The sequence below is a fragment of the Gambusia affinis genome, linkage group LG16, assembly GCF_019740435.1.
Source record: "Gambusia affinis linkage group LG16, SWU_Gaff_1.0, whole genome shotgun sequence".
Classification (NCBI taxonomy): Eukaryota; Metazoa; Chordata; class Actinopteri; order Cyprinodontiformes; family Poeciliidae; genus Gambusia; species Gambusia affinis.
The window spans coordinates 602,284-620,325 of NC_057883.1; the positions used below are offsets into that span (position 1 = coordinate 602,284).

Genomic DNA, 18,042 nt, shown 5'->3' on the forward strand with positions numbered 1-18,042 from the left:
GTAAAACCATTTCTATTACTTATTTTCTCCATTGACTAAGATGCTTCTTGTTTACAGGATGAGATTCAAACAAATGAGGAGAATATTGAACATTTTCATAAGAAGTCAACTGAAATTCAGGAGATCCTGTTGAGTCAGGAGGCTCCTTTAGAACTACAGGTAAGTGATACCATGATATTCTTTCCCTCTTGTTGCTTGGTCTTTTTTAGAATAGTGCACTTGGGCCTTTTCTCTAAATTCACTCGTTTTGTAAACATTCTAGGTGATGGAGACCCAGCTCAGGAAGAGAATGGAACAGGTGAAGGAGTCATTCACTGACTGCACAGATGTTTTTGAGGAGATCAGAGCTGTAAGAAAGCATCTGTCAGAGAAGATAAAGGAGTGTTGGACAGGTATGGAAAACATCCAGAATTGTCTGAGTACAATTGAGGCTTCAGATGCAAAAGCAGAAACCCAAATACAGGTAAATAACTTGTTAAATATTAAAATTGTCCTCACAAATGAGTGAGATGACTGATTAACACGATCCTCTGCCGCTCATCAGGACCTAGATGCAGACCTGAGTTCTCAGGAAGAGCACGCTGAAGCTGTGTTGAAAGAGGTGGGCTTGTTGTCCAGTGTGCCCAGTCCACCGGTACTGGAGGAACTATCTAATGACTGCAGCAGTCTAAGAGAGGCCATCGCGCATACCAAAGACATAATCCGCCTGAAGAGGGAGGAAAGACACCTGTTCAAGGTCATCAGCGGTCAGTGGAAAGCACAACAAAATTATAAATGAGTATAGAGCAAAGCTCCTAATTCTTCTATTGAACCTAGTTAACTGTCAGGTTTACACCCTTATTAAGGACAAATTAAACAAACACAGGAAAGACAAGGGAGTTGGATTTTTTTGCACCCATGACGAGAGACAGACAGAGATGTGTTTTTCAGTCACAAATCTCTTACCACTCTAAAAACACGTGTCCGTTCTCCCTTTTTATTGCTGTTAGGATCCCTGTCACACAGAGCGTTGCAATTCTCAAGGGGTGGGGAAAACACTTCAATCACATAATTGCAACACAAGTGTCAATAACTGTCTACACACATGGTATCTACACACTAGATTCTTTTGTTCCAGACACAGGATAAAACAGAGCAATTTGTACATCTTCTCGGCGACAGTTTTATAGCTATTTAACAGGTCAAGAAGGCCGAGGTTTCTGCTGACCAATAAACCCTGTTGGAACCTGGTTGTCACTGCTTTTGTTCAGAGAGGCCTTCTTGAGGAAACAGTAATACAACAACAGAGAAACATTCTTTAGGCTAAGATAAAATAAAGCAATAAACGTGTATATAAGACAAGAACATTATATAGGTAAAACTATAAAGCTGCAACAAATATTTGATAATAATATATACAATTTACCTAACAGTAACAATTTACACGGGACCCTTCTCACCAACACATAAATATCTCCCTTATTTATGTGGAAGTTATTTTAGCCAAATAAATCCTCTGGCAATACATTTAAATCCAACCTCAAATTCACACATCTGTTGCATAAACATAGAAACAAAATAAAAAAAAACACAGTTGATTTTATCCTGAGTTGTCTGGGAGTCTCTCAATATGGTACCAGAGTGGTTGCCATGTTTTGTAAAATATGTTGGCAGAATCATGCACAGCAAGTCTCTGTTGTTCAACCTTGAGCAACTTTGAGAGCAAGTCCATTGTTTATGGGGAGGGGTGTATCTTTTTTTCCATGATAGAAATATGAGTGGACTGGCAATCAATGTGGAAAAGGCTACAAGTGAATCTTGCCAGGTGGAAACACCACATACCAGAAGAACAACCCCAAATATTGCAGTGAAAGCATTTGGGGGAATATTAAAATTCCATGACTCTGACTGGGTCTTAAAAACAGTTCTCCAGAAAGCCTGCAATTTTTGGCATTCCCAGAACATAAGTGGGCTTTTCTTGCTTTTACATTTTGGGCAAGCCTTGTCTGACCCTGGAAACAACTTTGCAAGTTTACTGTTTGATCCATGAAGCCTATGAACCACCTTAAATTGTAAATTGCCAAGCGTAATACAAATTGATAATGATGGATCAGCCTAGTTGCCTGTGGCCACTGTTATTCTCAATCCCATCTCCAGCTGCCACTGTGTCATGGAAGAGATGACTTTAACAATTGTCTGGATGAGAAGAAATAAGAAATTTATTAAAACCTTGTAAGGTGAGAACAGAAATACAGTCAAATGAGTCTGTCAAGTCTTCTCTGACTAACAGTGGATCTGGCTTCCTTTTATAAGTTCTGGTCAGCATGTGAATCCCTGCTTGTTATGTACTATGACGGTTTTACATAGACCAGCCAGAGAGACTTTGAAGAAATTTCAAAATATATTCTTAATTTATTACAAAAAAGTCCAAAAATTATTCAAAAAGGATAAATTGGGCCCAAAACTGAGATCAACATAACTACAACTCAGGGCATCAGCTGGAGCTCATCTGCATGATTTCAGCTACAGGTCCAGAGGAAACTGGTAACTCAAAAAGAAGAAATTAATTTGTTACATTTAACAAAAAATACCAAGAACTGACAAATAAAGTTAATAAATGGGTGCACAGCAAATAGTTAACTAAAGAGTCAGTCTAATGAAAACTATTTTAAAGATAAAAATCTAAACTACTCAATATGTAAAGTAATATTAAGGAAGAACAGATTACCATTTCTGTCTCTGTGTGACAGTAGAGACAGCTGTACCAACAATTCTGTGGAGCCCAACTCAAATGGTCTTGCCATTTGTCTATTGTTAAGGAAAGGGGGTTGTTCTTTAATGCTAAAGGGTGCAGATAAATCCTGGGTTAGGGAAGTAACACTAGAGAGTCTCCAGGATCAAGGCATCCCCTGCTGTTATATGGCACTATAGAAGTCTATAGGAGAGCAGCTTGACCAATTAACACATTTTTGTACAACAGTAATCTTAACATGCTCGAAAAGGGGTAGGAGGAAGTAAAAAATCCTACCCCATGAACTCATACAATATTTTCAGATGGACCCTATTTAATAAATCATATCGAAAATAAAAATAAACAGGTTAATTCATTTTCCATTTTATCTGGGTTTAGACCATCACGAGACAGGTTAGTTTTACCCTACTGATGATGTGTTGTTGCTATAGTAATCCTGCTCAGTACAAGAGGAACCGCAGGTTCAGACATTTGGTGTATGTGCTTGGCTGAGGAGCCAATGGGGTGAAGCTACCATCTGTGAGATTATGACTGAACACTTCTAAGTCAGAATCCCGCCTAGACGTAACGATACCATAGTCCCCGATCGCTTCAGTTGGTCTCCGATACCCTACACCGGTCGGTGAGGAGAACCTTCTGTGACTGGGCCAGGGCGTGGCCGGACGATGGTCACCGCTCTCCAATCACGCACAGCATGTTCATGGAGAACGTGGTGCTAAATGACTTGCAGGCGACCTGATTCTGGGTCAGGGTTTCATACGTATATACTTATGTCTAAGTACAGTATATACATCCAAACATCCATTTAATACATATGATTGTAGTTTGTAATTTCTTACTAACTGTGGGAAAATCTGGTGTGGTTCTGGCCCAGGTGAGCTTGTTGATTGCCTTACCATGTTGGCTAGTTTGTAAATGAAACTATGTGAGAAATGGTGTTTTATACCCACTCTTCACAGGTCTGTCCAACAAATCAATCAAACAGCTGCAGCTAATCCAAAATGCTGCTGCTCGCGTTCTCACTAAAACCAGGAAGATAGAGCACATAACACCAGTTTTAAAGTCCCTCCACTGGCTCCCTGTCTATTCTTTGAGCTCAAAGAATAGACTTTAAAATACTGTTGTTAGTTTATAAATCACTGAATGGTTTAGCACCACAATACATTAAAGATCTGCTGCTGTTATATCAACCTTCCAGAACTCTCGGGTTCTGGTTCTGGTTCTGCTCTGCATCCCCAGAACCAGAACCAAACGAGGAGAAGCAGCATTCAGCATCTATGCACCACAAATCTGGAACAAACTTCCAGAAAACTGTAAAACAGCTGAAACACTGACTTCCTTTAAATCTCAACTAAAAACCCACTTGTTTAGAGTTGTATTTGAAACATAATCAATTGCAAATTTATTGACAGAATCTGACTTGATATTGTTTTTATTGTTGATTCTATGTTGCATTGTATTTTTTGTGTTTGATCTGATGTAAAGCATTTGAAATGCCTTGCTGCTGAAATGTGCTATACAAATAAAGTTTGATTTGATTTGATTTGATTTTGATTTAATACTAAGGTTTGGAACTCCAAGGTTCTTGCACTTCCACTGGTGCCCCTTAGACTCTTGGCTCCGTTGTCGCTGGCCACTAAGCTCCAGGCTTTTTTGTCGTCAGGCCGTCCTGTAGCCCTTGTGAATTTATACCTAACACCCTCGGAACTCCAGCTTTTTTTTGCCTTTAAAAATCTGGTTGCTTTACCAATCACTAAGAAGAAGAGTCGTACTGGAACATTTGTATTTTGATAGTATTTTTAGTTTTTGTTTTGATTATTTTCAGTGTTTTCAATATTTAGAAAAATGTAGCTGAGCATTCTCCCTAACAATAAAGTACAGCATTTTCTGCCTCATCCTGCACATTTTCACTGCTAATTTATGGCTGATCAGAGACTAAATATGTTAAGACATTCATTAATAAATATAGACAGACTGTAGAGCATTAACATGTATAATCTGACATCTATATTGGTGTTACAAAGATACAGAAAGGAGCATGCTTTAACTGCCTTGCTTACTGCTTGTGACGCAGCACCAATAAAGGTGAGGCCTAGCACATCACTGCCTTCTTCTTCTATGTATTTGAACAGGAAATGTATATTTGATCATAAGATGATAAAATCTTAAAGACAGCAAAATTAAACAGATTGATTTTCTGTTATAATTGTTAGTACTATTTCTGCTTCACCTGACTGCATGCCACTTCTATCTACCAAAGTGTGGTATATCTAATTCCAACTATGTTGGGTTCACTGTGGAAACACCTTTGGCTGGTCCATTTTCTTAGAAGGTGATACATAGAAGTACTAACATAGAAGTAACATTTCTGGGAGGTCAAGTACCCTCCAAGGGACTGTAAACCCGCTGACATCACAGGGTATTAAGTCCAATCGTTGCCTTGGAAATTAGACCAAATGCGTAACTGTGACACTCATTATGATTAGTCTCTCACTTAGACGGAACACTGATTGCACTAGAAGCTGCCAAGTGCCAAACAGAGCTAAACTACATTGGGAATCATACTCATTTATGATAAAAGGAAACCCACTTTAAAACCAACTTCAACCACAAGTTAACTTTAGCTGATTTACAATCCTCTCTGCCCCCAGTTTGTCTGATTAAAACCATAATTTGGGGACCACTCATGTTGACAATGAACACAGACCATCTGGTCACTGTAACACTCAGTACAGTAACACTCTGTCTGCAGAGTGTTACTGATGTTATCAGGTACACTCTGCCTGACTATCTTGCTTCTTGTGTTGATTTTTTTTTTTGGTCCCCAGATGAAAGAAAATTGTTTGAGGAATGGTTCCAGGATTTGCAGCTGTCTGTCAATGAGTGCTTTGAGAGTCCTGAGAGCAGATCAGATGTGGAAACATCTTTGCAAAAACTAACTGTAAGAGAATGAATAAGATGGTGCCTAGATGCTGTAAAGGGGAAAGGGTGGATAGCTAAAGCATCTTGTGTGTCTTCTCATATCCACCAGGGATTCATAAACTCAGAAGATACAGAGAGACGTCTGAGGCAGCTCAATGATCAGCTGGAGAGAGCTAAACAGCAAGTTTCTTCTCAGCAACTCTCAGAGTTTATCAACTGGCTGAAGGAGCAGCAGGAGGAAGTGGCTACATTTAGAGCCCACTGCCAAAGCAGACAGGAGCAAATGGAGTCTCTCCTTGATGACTTAAATCAGTAAGTTCCTCATACAATTTCTTGAATACTAGTTTGGTCCAAACTAGTATTCAATTACGACTTGAAATTATTTCTTGAATACATTTTAACTTGAGAAACAACTTACAATGTTTCTCACCATGTAACTTGTCATGGTGAAGAACATTGTCTGAATTGCAGAGAAATGATTACCGTACTTTCACCCTAATCCAGGCTACAGAAGCAACATGAAAGACTCTGTGAGTGGCTGCAAGACAAAGAAAAACAATCGGTCGTGCCAGAAAATGTGAAGCTTCTCTTCAAAGAACTTCAGGATGAGAGGTGACTTTCTTTATGAACACAGCTAAAGCTGTTCACATGCAGAATTAACAAGAACAGAGTCAGCACTGCCTTTGGAAGGTTGGAACATCATTGCACAAGATTATTTAGTTTTTTTCTTAGTATTTACTATTTTTCTCTTTTTCTCCTAGTACTTTTGCCTAGATAATTTAAAAATGTAACATGAAATATTTCTAGTAAGATAAAACAATTTTACAAACACCACTAGTTCACAGAGCGGCCCCTTTCTGCATCACTGAAAATATACTATAGTCAAAACGTCTGCAGGTTAGGAGACAGAGCCATCTACAAATGAAACTAGACTTACTGGACCAAATTACACCATATCTCCTTTACTCCATTAGTTCACAAACCTTTTGTACACTCCTAAAAAAAGTCAAATTTTGACATTTATTATTAGACCCTAAAAAGAAGTTCTATTCCCCCACCCTTAATTCATGATTGAAATTATATAATTTCTAGTTTGTGATCTGCTGATTCTGATCACAAGGTAGAAACAGTCTGATTGTATTCACCAAACGATTCTCAAAGTTCAATTTTAAAAGCTTTTTTATTATGGCAGATTTCTAGGGACTACTATGCTGATTGTACACCACTGCAAAAAATTATTTTGCTAACTTTTGTTATCTAAGAAAGGCAACAACAGTACAAGTAATGTCATGAAATTACTTTTCTACATATTTCTTACTTATTAAAGTATCTTTTTCCAATCATTTCATGTTGCCTTATGTTTCTTTGTCATTAGTGTTAGAGGGGTAGCCCTCAGTGAGCTTTTGGCATCAATACGCAGGCAGGGGGTAAGAGCTGAAAACATCCTGAAAGACGGGGACAACTTGTTACAGCGCTACAGAAATTTGGAGACTCGGCTACAGAAACAGGCTACAGCCCAGAGTGTCCTGGACAAGGAATACAACAGGTTCAATTCCCAGGCAGAGAGCATCAGAACCTGGATAAGTGACTTTACACAACCACTGACCACTCCTAGCAAAGATAACACGGAGGAGATGAAGCAAAAAGCACTGGTCAGTAGAACCTGATATGTTCAATAAAACACCCATTTCTTATCTTGTATTTGTACACTCCAAATTTTTTCACTTTTCTGCTTGGTCGTCTTGTTTTTTGGTGATTGTTTTACTGAAAAAGACAATGTAATGCATATAAGTGTTCATAAAGCCTCTAAACACAATTACTTGAAAACTGTAAAGGGAAAATATTTGAGCTTGGCAGAATTGTATGTTGTTCATACTCAAATGGAAGACTTTTTTCTGTATTATCAATGTGAAACTGGTGAGAGAATTACAACAGCTTCCAAAAGGAGATAACATTTCAGGATCTGACCTTCCAACTATGGTTGTTCTAAACGATTATTTTGGTAGTCAAGTAATATATATTGATTATTTTGATGATTAATCGAATAAAAATGTTTATAAGGTAAAGCATTGTTAAACACTGACATAATAGCAGTATTAATATTGGATATCGACATTAGCCCAAATTTTTGTATTTGTGCATCCCTAACAATTACTTTTCTGTAGTTTAGGTCAGTGTTTCCCTATTCCAGTCCTCAGGCCCCCTGCCTGCATGTTTTAGGTGTTTCCCTTCTGCCACACACCTGAATCTTTGGGTGATTAACAGGCTCCTGCAGCACTTGGTGGCTGCAGAAGACGTCATGCAATCATTTGAATCAGCTGTTCTGGTATAGAGGCACATCTAAAACATGCAGAGCAGGGGGGCCTGAGGACTGGAATTGGAAACCACTGGTTTAGGTAATTAATCTATAACATTAATAGCACATTTTTTAAGTTAACCTGGGAAAAGTGATACAAAAAGACTTAAAAAAAAAAGGTCTATACTCCAGTTTTTAATTTATGTATTCATTTTCAGTCATTTTAACCCAGGGGTGTCCAAAGTGGGTCCTCAAGAGCCAGCATCCTGTGTTTTAGTTTTCTCTCTGATTTAATGCATCTGGATCCAACGATGGCTCATTAGAAGCCTAAGAAGAACATTGACCTGCTGAAAAGGTTGTTACTATCACAAGGGAGAGAACTAAAATATGCAGTATGCCGGCCCTCGAGGACCGACTTTGGGCACTCCTGGTAACCCCTTAGCCCTCGCCCCATAAATCACCAAAAACGACTTATATGGTATACCCAAATAAAATCAGCTGCTGTTCTTGAACAATTTGGAGTATATGGAGGAATTTGAGGGTGCCTACTTCTGCTCATAGTCGAACGGGAACAGATTTTAATGCACATCTGCAGAACCACAACAGCGTATTCACATTGTTACAGAAACCCCAAATCTCTTGTCTTCTACTTCTGATATCAGTTTTTTGTAGAGTCCCAGCTCTACTGGTTTGTATTGGGAAGCCTCCAACCAATGGTGTTGCTCTCCTCCATTTGCATGGCAAATATGGGACCGTTTTACACTGGATATGTATTAGAAGTTCAGAGAATTAGGAGTTGACCTCCTGTAATAATTAGAGACGTCTTGACCGCAACATTTGCTCCATTTCAGACAAACTATTAGTTAAATTGTTTGTTCCTTATCAGTCCAAACAGCTTACTTCCCAAGTCATATTTTGGTCCAGCTTTGAACGCAAGGGAAGGGAGTATGTCAGGTCAGTTTGACCCAGTGCATTTGACACAGTTAATTTCTTTTAGGTGAAAACATATCTTAGTGTGAACCAACCAAACAAATTAATTTTTAACTATTAATTATGTTCCTCTACAAGTACATGCAGAAGCTTGGTCTCTTTATGAAGATAACAAGTTAATTTTAAATTTTTGCAGTCAAAAATATTTTAACTGTAAGTAGTTTGTAGCTATTACGTTTGTAACACACAAGAAATTTAAAAGTTTTGCTTCACCCAGATTTTTAATTTTTATTTCTTGTAAATGCACAGTGAGTGTTGAATGTATGGACTGGGAAACCTTTTCAGTTAATGAAGTAATCAGCTGAGTACCCCAGCAGCAGTATGACTCCATAAACCACTCTTGTTAATGGTAGCTCTCTCCCTATCAACAATGGGCACTTGTTACAGACTAGATAATTTTAGTAAGTCAACATAAGCCCCAAGGTCATTATTTCATAAACAGTAAAGAAACGTCTGAAGCCACCACGCTTCTAGAATCATGCTCATGGGTTTTACATCAATCAGAAGAACCATACTCGGTAAATGACTCAATTAATTTGACTGTCCACAACTCTTAATGTGGATTAGGAGTTGTGGACAGTCAAATGAATCGACTGTCCACAACCCTTTTAGCTTTAGCTATTGAGCTTTAGCTAATGACAGGGGTAAATAACAACTAGAAACTTCCTGAAGAAATTTAACTGGGGCCTGCCAAAGTGTGCCCGTCAGTTTGGACCCAGCGTTCTGATGCTAAGAATTAGCATCAATGCTAAAGAAAGCTGCAATGTAATCAATAGCATGTGGAGAATCACAAGAATGTTAAGTAAGCTGGACGTGCAACATTCAGTTTGATAAAGTAAGTGTATTAGCTAAAATGAGCAAATATGCTGTCCGCGGAAGAAGTTAAGAATAATAATAAAGAGACATTCTATTGAGTGTAGAACAATAGGTGCATTGCATGGCAGGCACCTTGCGAAGCAAGTCAGTCACTGCTCTCCTTATGCATTGCTATGGCCCCAATTATATTCAATTATCAAAGACTACAGGGTTAACATAAAAATTTTTAATCACATTTAAATCTTTTCTATCACTTTTCCCTATACTGAATTATTTAATTAACAGAGTAAGGCTTTGGGGTGCAGTTCAACTCATACCCAGATGATGAATGATCTCAGCAATAGAAGGTTTTGGTGTTCTTGGTTTGGGTCTTGTCTTCACAGGACAAAATCCTCCTTTGAACAGAAGCAAAGTAGAACTGATTGTCACCTTTTGACAATTCAGTCCTTCATCACACAGTAATATTTGTCCATTCACCAAGTCTGTTGCAGCAAACTGGAAATCCTTGGATTGAATGCAGGACGGCAGTCTAATCAGTAACCAGGGCTGTGGGCTAATCGGTCTTGTCCCCCTTATGTAGTACAGAATCTTTATCTCTCCGTGGTTCTAGGACATAGTCCTCTGCTGTTCCTCGGTCTGCATCTTCACGTTTGCTCAACTTCAGCACCAGACACTAAAAACCCTGGCTTTTATACTTTCTCAGCACTGTGGTTGTGTATGTGGTACTAGCCTGCATGACTTCTTGAACATTTGCACTCTGTCCATGGAAAGTACCCAACCCTTCCAGTCAGGTCAACGTCTGGCTTACTTCCCTCTTTGTTTGTCAGCTCGGCTGTTTGGTTTCATTTCTTTAATTGTTGCTCTTCCTGATTCCGCTTTTCGGAGCTCCCGTGACTTCCCGTTTCCTTCTGTACAGGCCTTGAGCCCTCGCTCTAGTCATATCAGCATGAGTTACATACTTGCACATCTCTCACAATTTCATAATGACTCTAATCACAGCTCTGTATGTGCTGTGTTTTCTCTAATTCATCATACTTTAAAACTTCATTGAAACAGTCATCAACTGAAATACACGTTTACTTAGTATATAATCCCCATGAAACCTACGTCAATTCTAATCCATAGTTATTCTACATTAACTACACGATTAATCATTAATGCTTACCCATTATCATTCCTTATATGTCATAATCATCAATTAATCAAAACCAAGGTTATTCATGTTATGTTTTATAATCATCAAGAAATCAAATAAACAAGGTCACCCATATCTCCCAGGATTTTATGATCTGTTTTCTGCAACGACCTGGAGAGATCTCATCTATACGTGTCAGTTTTCACAACACTTATAATTATATAAATAAAATAGCATATCTAGGGGGCAAGAGGGGGACTAGCGTACAGTCAGTATAAGTCTCTTTGACCTTCATCATTATTATATGAATTTGTGTTAATCTTACACGGCAAAATTATTTTTTAGTTTGCGGTTGAAACAACATCCCACTTTAAAATGTAAAAGTCAATTTTAATCTGAAATGTGTAACATAAGTGGTTTAGGGCTCTATTAACACCTTCTTGTTTCCTCCAGGCTGTCCTAAGCTCCAGACCAGAAGGGGACTCTAAAATCAACAGTCTCCTTGGAGCAATGGAAAGGCTGTGTGAACAAGAGGACATAGATTTCAGGAGGAAACATGATTTTTGTTTGCTGGTTAGAGAGACGGAGGATCAATGGAGGAAGGCCCTTCAGGCTGCTGAGGAGGCCTTCGATCAGGCAGAAACAAAGGTCAGATTAGAAAAACTTCTAGACACTTTCCAAATCCACACTGAAAATTTGGAGTCCTGGATCAAAAGCCAGTATGACATTTTGACTTCTCTGGGTCCTCACATGGAACTGGAAGAAAAACTCAAAATTTCAAAGGTGTGTTGGACTTCCCTGTGAAACATTTTGAGAATTTGAATTAAAAACACCCCAGAAATGTTTACGTTTTATATTTGTGTTTACATTTGCAGGGCTAAAATATATTCAGGATACATTTTTAATCTAAAAAAAAAAAATGTATTGTCACTATTTATACATGGTTGAAATTTTATTAGGTCTATGAGGTAACAGAAAGATAAGGACATAAATAACTTGACTATACTTGACTTTGACTATGAGATCTTAAGGCTGAGTCTGACCAACAAGTGGTAACCATCAAGAGATGGCTGGTGGTTCCACCAGAGAAAGTCGGGATCTCAAACCCGAGCAACCACCCACCAGGACTCCAGTGATCACTGGTGGGCTCTCCCTTTTAGCCGAGCGGGGCAGGCAGTGATGAAATGGCCCGTGAAGCCACAATAAAAGCATGCCCGGGTTTCCAACCGCCACTGCCTCTCAGTGGGGGAGATCCTTGCTCGACCAATCTGCATGGGTTCATGCATGGGAGTGCGTTCGGGGAGGTGTCCTGTACAGGACTGTTTGAGAGAAACACAGGTTTAATTTCCTTCCTTTCCCGGGCCCTCCCCCGAATCCAGTTGTTGATCCTGATGGGCAGGTAGTTCAAACCCTCCAACTTGGCGGGTTCGTCCCTGCAAACCAGCTCATCTTTAAGTGTGTCATCGAGAGCCTAGACAGGCTCCTTTAAGAGCTTCGCCATTCCAGCCAGACACGGCGGCTAGAATACGAAAGTCTATGGCAAATTCAGCTACTGAATGGGAAGCCTGCTTCAGATTCCAAAGCTGGTAGGAAATCTCAGTGCTGGATTCGGCATAACTGAAGGTTTGCTTAAACTCGTCGATGAAGGTGTCAAGAGGCGTTTGAGCGAGCGCTGTGAGACTAAACTTAGCTTCTCCCCATTTGAGGGCCTTTCCCTTCAATAGTCCAACCATATAAGCTATTTTAGCGGAATCATCAGGGAACAAGCCTGAAGCTCGGGCAAAAACAATGGAACATTGCAGGAGGAATCCACCGCACTTCCCGATTTCACCTGAATAATGTTCGGAAGTCGGGTGGGGGGGAATAGGGTTAGGGTTAACCCTTCATGACGAGCTAGGTGGTCGGCAGAGGTTAGTCCGGGTCTTGTGTGCGGACCTGCTGGGTCAACATGGCTCAATGATATTGTCATGTTGGATTTTAGTTTCCTTGTCCACATGCAAGTGCGCACAGAAGAACAGACTTTACTGTAAAAAGGGTTGTCTTTAATCAGTCTTAGGATTGTTCAGGAAAGAAAGGACATGAGAAGGGAACGAGGATCCAGGTAGGTTCGGGGTCCGGGAAGGCAACGGTTCGGAACGGCATGGTGAGACCAACCAGCGAGACACGCTCGACCAGCAAAGATCCAGGCTCAGTTCCAGGAACGTGATCATGGTCTGTGAGGTAACAGAGAGATAAGGACATACATAACTTGACTATACTTGACTTTGACTATGAGATCTTAAGGCTGAGTCTGACCAACAAGTGGTAACCATTGAGCGATGGCTGGTGGTTCCACCGCTTCTTAAGAAGCCAGCCGCCGATTACCGGAATCCACTGCAGGTGTGTCAGGCTGTCAAACTCCTCCGCGTATCTTGTCTGTGAAAAGAACCCTCACTCCAACCTGAATCCTGACAATTTCAGTGTTAAAAATTTTGGCATAAAAAAAATTTACTTTTCAAAATTCAAAAATAATATTTTCAGTCTACTCATTCAATTGGCTCATTCTTGATGCCTGAAATTCAGTGTCTGAAAAGTTTGTGTAAAAAAAATAGAGGCAAGTTTTCTTCAAGTCATAGACAGAAGCAAAGGATGTCAGATTCCAACACTCATCCAATCCATTTACACTTTCTAAATCACGTGACGTGACGCTTCAGGCTTGTGTGGTGGCACTTGTATGGGCCTTACCACAGGGTCAGCTTTTCATTAGCTGACGCCCATTCTTAAAAAGTCACATGCTTGGCTGTCTAACAAACACACACTTCCCATTAGCTAAGTACAGCATAATTGCAGCACTGATACAACTTCTACACCTTGAAGCCTGTCTGCTACACAGTCTTACATTAGCTGAACAGATCAATATGCAATGTGTTCTGTATCTGACATACACTAAAGATTTTATTTTAGCAGAAAAGGCTTTGGACTAAACTGTTACTCATGTTAGCTACTCTAGCACCAAGTACAGCTGGTCAATCAACCATCGCTGTGTTCAGGGACCCGCTGATTAAAAATCGAGAAATAAGTATCAAGCCTGGAAACTTGATATCGTAACGGACTAAATGTTATGTTTTTAATGCAACCGCAGGCATTTGCCACGGTAACAGGTGTGCTTAAACTTCAAAGAGAGAGAGAGAGTAAAGTGGTTTTGAGATGATCACCTGTTCGGGTTATTTTACCTTTGTTTACCTTTGCTGTGGTAGGTAGATAGATAGATAGAAATTTATTGTCATTGTCACAAGAACAACAAAATTTAAAAATTTACAGCTGCTGTAGTTTTTAAACATTGGACTAATTACCTTGTTCGTTTGTGAGTATATGTCATTCACAGCAAACATTAAGTAGAGCAAATATATTTCATAAAATTTTTACAAACAAATGGCTTCTACCGCAATAATTATATAAAATTAAATGAATTATATCCCAGCTTCAGAAGATTTGCCTTTACCTTTTCAGAGTTCTTTGGTTCTTCCTATCAGTCTGTAGCTTCTCATATTGAGGTCATCAAACCAAATTTCAGATCCAAATTTCAGATCTACTGTAACTGTACTATAACCTGCTGGCTTCAGGTTTGCAACCAGCTTGTGACTGAGAAACCAGTAACCTCCTTCATGATGACATGAACTTGTTAGTTCCTCTGTCCATTGTAGTAGCTGACATATTGTGAAAATCCAGTAGAAATGATGCACTACTGGAGTCATGTTTACATAGAAACAACGCACCGCAAGGGTTTGTTTTTGAGACTGGCGGTCGCGTGGGTTGGTTGTGGGTGGAGCTTGGTAAGGTCCATTGAAGGAAACCTATCACGACGTGGTCCTGGAGGCTAATGCTAACTTAACGGTGAGTTAATGCTTTTATTTATTTTTTTTATCGAATAGTGTTTTTTGCTCATGAAGTTTCATACATTATCTTACAGCGTGACTTGGTTTGTGTACTAAATTGGGTTAACAGCTAATGCAATCAATCAATCAATCAAATTTTATTAGTATAGCACATTTCAGCAGCAAGGCATTTCAAAGTGCTTTACATCAAATCAAACACAAAAACACAATGCAACATAGAATCAACAATAAAAACACAACATAGTCAGATTCCATCAATAAATTTATAATTGATTACGTTTCAAATAAAACTCTAAACAAGTGGGTTTTTAGTTGAGATTTAAAGGAAGTCAGTGTTTCAGCTGTTTTACAGTTTTCTGGAAGTTTGTTCCAGATTTGTGGTGCATAGATGCTAAATGCTGCTTCTCCTTGTTTGGTTCTGGTTCTGGGGATGCAGAGCAGAACCAGAACCAGAAGACCTGAGAGTTCTGGAAGGTTGATACAACAGCAGCAGATCTTTAATGTATTGTGGTGCTAAACCATTCAGTGATTTATAAACTAACAACTTTATTTTAAAGTCTATTCTTTGAGCTACAGGGAGCCAGTGGAGAGACTTTAAAACTGGTGTTATGTGCTCTATCTTCCTGGTTTTAGTGAGAACTCCAGCAGCAGCATTCTGGATCAGCTGCAGCTGTTTGAATGATTTGTTGGACAGACTTGTGAAGACGCTGTTGCAATAATCAATGTGACTGAAGATAAAGGCATGGATGAATTTCTCTAGATCTGGCTGAGACATTAGTCCTTTAATCCGGGAAATGTTCTTCAGGTGATAGAAGGCCGACTTTGTAACTGTCTTTATGTGGCTCTGAATGTTCAGGTCAGAGTCCATCACTACTGCCAGGTTTTGGGCCTGATTGCTGGTTTTTAGTTGTAATAACTGAAGCTGTGCACCGACTCTAGATCTATAACTCTAGATCTATAACTCTAGATCGTTCCTCTTTAGGTCCAAAAATAATAACTTCAATTTTGTATCTTTTCAGCTGGAGGACGTTTTGGCACATAACTCACTAAAACCAGGAAGATAGAGCACATAACACCAGTTTTAAAGTCCCTCCACTGGCTCTCTGTAGCTCAAAGAATAGACTTTAAAACACTGTTGTTAGTTTATAAATCACTGAATGGTTTAGCACCACAATACATTCAAGATCTGCTATTTTTGTATCAACCTTCCAGACCTGTCAGGTCTTCTGGTTCTGCTCTGCATCCCCAGAACCAGAACCAAATGACGAGAAGTGGCATTCAGCATCTATGCACCACAAATCTGGAACAAACATCCAGAAAACTGTAAAACAGCTGAAACACTGACTTCCTTTAAATCTCAACTAAAAAAACCCACTTGTTTGTTCGTGCTGTGGTGGCATAGGGGATAGCGCGACCCACATTTGTGGAGGCCTTCAGTCCTCAACGCGGCGGCCACGGGTTCAAGTCCTGGACCCAGCCGACGTTTGCCGCATGTCTTTTTCCCTCTCCTTCCCCCTTCCCTGTCAGCCTACTTTTGAATAAGGGACACTAGAGCCCACAAAAGACCCCCTGATGGGGAAAAACAAAAAAACAAAAAAACAACAACACCCACTTGTTTAAAGTTGCATTTGAAACGTAATCGATTATAAATTTATTGATGTCTTCAGAGGCTGATAATCTCCTCATTCAGCTCCTGGATCACTGTTGAAACTTTGAGTTTTATGTCAAATCTACATGAATTAAATGACAGAAACTAATTTTCTCACTGCATCTTTGATTAATTTTGTTCAGCTGTAGACTCTAAGTCTCAGTCCAATCAGAATCGGGTATTGTGTAGTTGGTGCTTTTAATCAGTTGTCAGTTAATTAAATCCAAGTATATGGAACACAAACTGTCACTAAAATCACTCTGTCCCTCTAAAATCTTTCAGAAAACTATAAAAGTGCATTGAATCTTATCAAATTGTATTGTTTACCAAACATTGTGATATATATTGTATTGTGATCAGAATATCATATCATATCATATCGTATCGTGAGATTATTTTAGCGCTACACCCCTAGTTGCCAGACCTCTGTCTGACAACTAGTCTAGACAACTGTCTGACAACATACCTCAATTTGGAAAAAATTGAGGTATGTCAAAGAACAAGTCGCAAATGTTGAATCATTAGTGTCATGACAATGGTCACATTACTGGACCCTAGCTTCAAAACGCTTGGGTCCAGCAGACCCACCAGCAGATCTTGAGTTTTTATTTTTATTTTGTAATTTTCTAGTGACACATTTGTGCTGCTGTATTTTTGCTGTTGGTGTAACATTATCTGTAATGAGTCTTTCCTTTTTTCTTATTTATAGGTGAACTGTGGTCTCTGCTAGATACGACGGTAGACCAGAAGAGGCATAGCTCCAGTGCCATGGCAGATGCCATCTTTGAAGTGGAGCAATACCTTGCTGAAATCAACTTAAGGAGACATGAGGATCCATTGGAGTATTGGCATACACAGAAACATGTGCATCCCCAATTGCACTGAAATGTATGGCACTGAAGTTCCTGTGTTAACCTGCATCATCAGCGCCTTGTGAAAGAGTTTTTTCCAAGCAGGGGGAGGTCATCTGCCAACGAAGAAACCGTTTAAATCCTGAAACAGTGAAAAAAAGTCCTGTTCTTAAATAAAAACATTTAAACCAAAAATTCAGAAATTTCAATATTTTCTTTGTTTGATCAGGAGAGACATCATTCTCACACAGCAAAAACTGACTAAAAGCCTTTGGAAGAGGCAAACTCTATGTGTATTTTAATATTAAGAGTCAGAAGCAGAAATCCCAGAAGGAGATCATTTTAAACAAATTATGTTTTTCAGAAAGCAAGTTTGAAGCACAAATCATACAGAAATAACCTTGCTTTTTTACACTGAATTTATAGAGAAATTGAGGTAGATGAATCTGTGGAGACTGAAAATCCATCCATCCAGTTTCTGAACACCCTTTGTCCCTAATGGGGTCGGGAGGGTTGCTGGTCTCCAGCTGGGGAGAGGAACCAGCTGGGGGAGCACACACACCTAGGGAGAATTTTCCTCCCACAGTCACATTTGACTGTGGGAGGAAGCCGGAGAACCCGGAGAGAACCCACCATGAACAGGGAGAACATGAAAACTCCATGCAGAAAGATCCCGGGCCGGGAATCGAACCCAGGACCTTCTTGCTGCAAGGCAACAGCTCTACCAACTGCACCACTGTGCAGCCCTAGACTGAAAATATTGTGTTTAAATTTGGAA

At 39.5% G+C, this 18,042-nt stretch overlaps 1 protein-coding gene across 7 annotated transcripts in view; it reads left to right on the forward strand.

The window, feature by feature from the left end:
* Positions 1-18,042, forward strand: part of LOC122845669 (nesprin-2-like) — a 283,421-nt gene that overhangs the window by 117,676 nt on the left and 147,703 nt on the right. For 6 of the 7 annotated variants that reach the window (XM_044141999.1, XM_044142000.1, XM_044142004.1 and 3 more), the window contains exons 35-42: positions 58-159; positions 263-463; positions 545-746; positions 5,560-5,672; positions 5,763-5,965; positions 6,158-6,265; positions 7,029-7,305; positions 11,344-11,673. In XM_044141999.1, coding sequence (XP_043997934.1) covers positions 58-159; positions 263-463; positions 545-746; positions 5,560-5,672; positions 5,763-5,965; positions 6,158-6,265; positions 7,029-7,305; positions 11,344-11,673 — 1,536 coding nt within the window. The remainder of the gene's footprint in view (positions 1-57; positions 160-262; positions 464-544; positions 747-5,559; positions 5,673-5,762; positions 5,966-6,157; positions 6,266-7,028; positions 7,306-11,343; positions 11,674-18,042) is intronic. The other variant, XM_044142005.1, reaches the window with a different exon arrangement.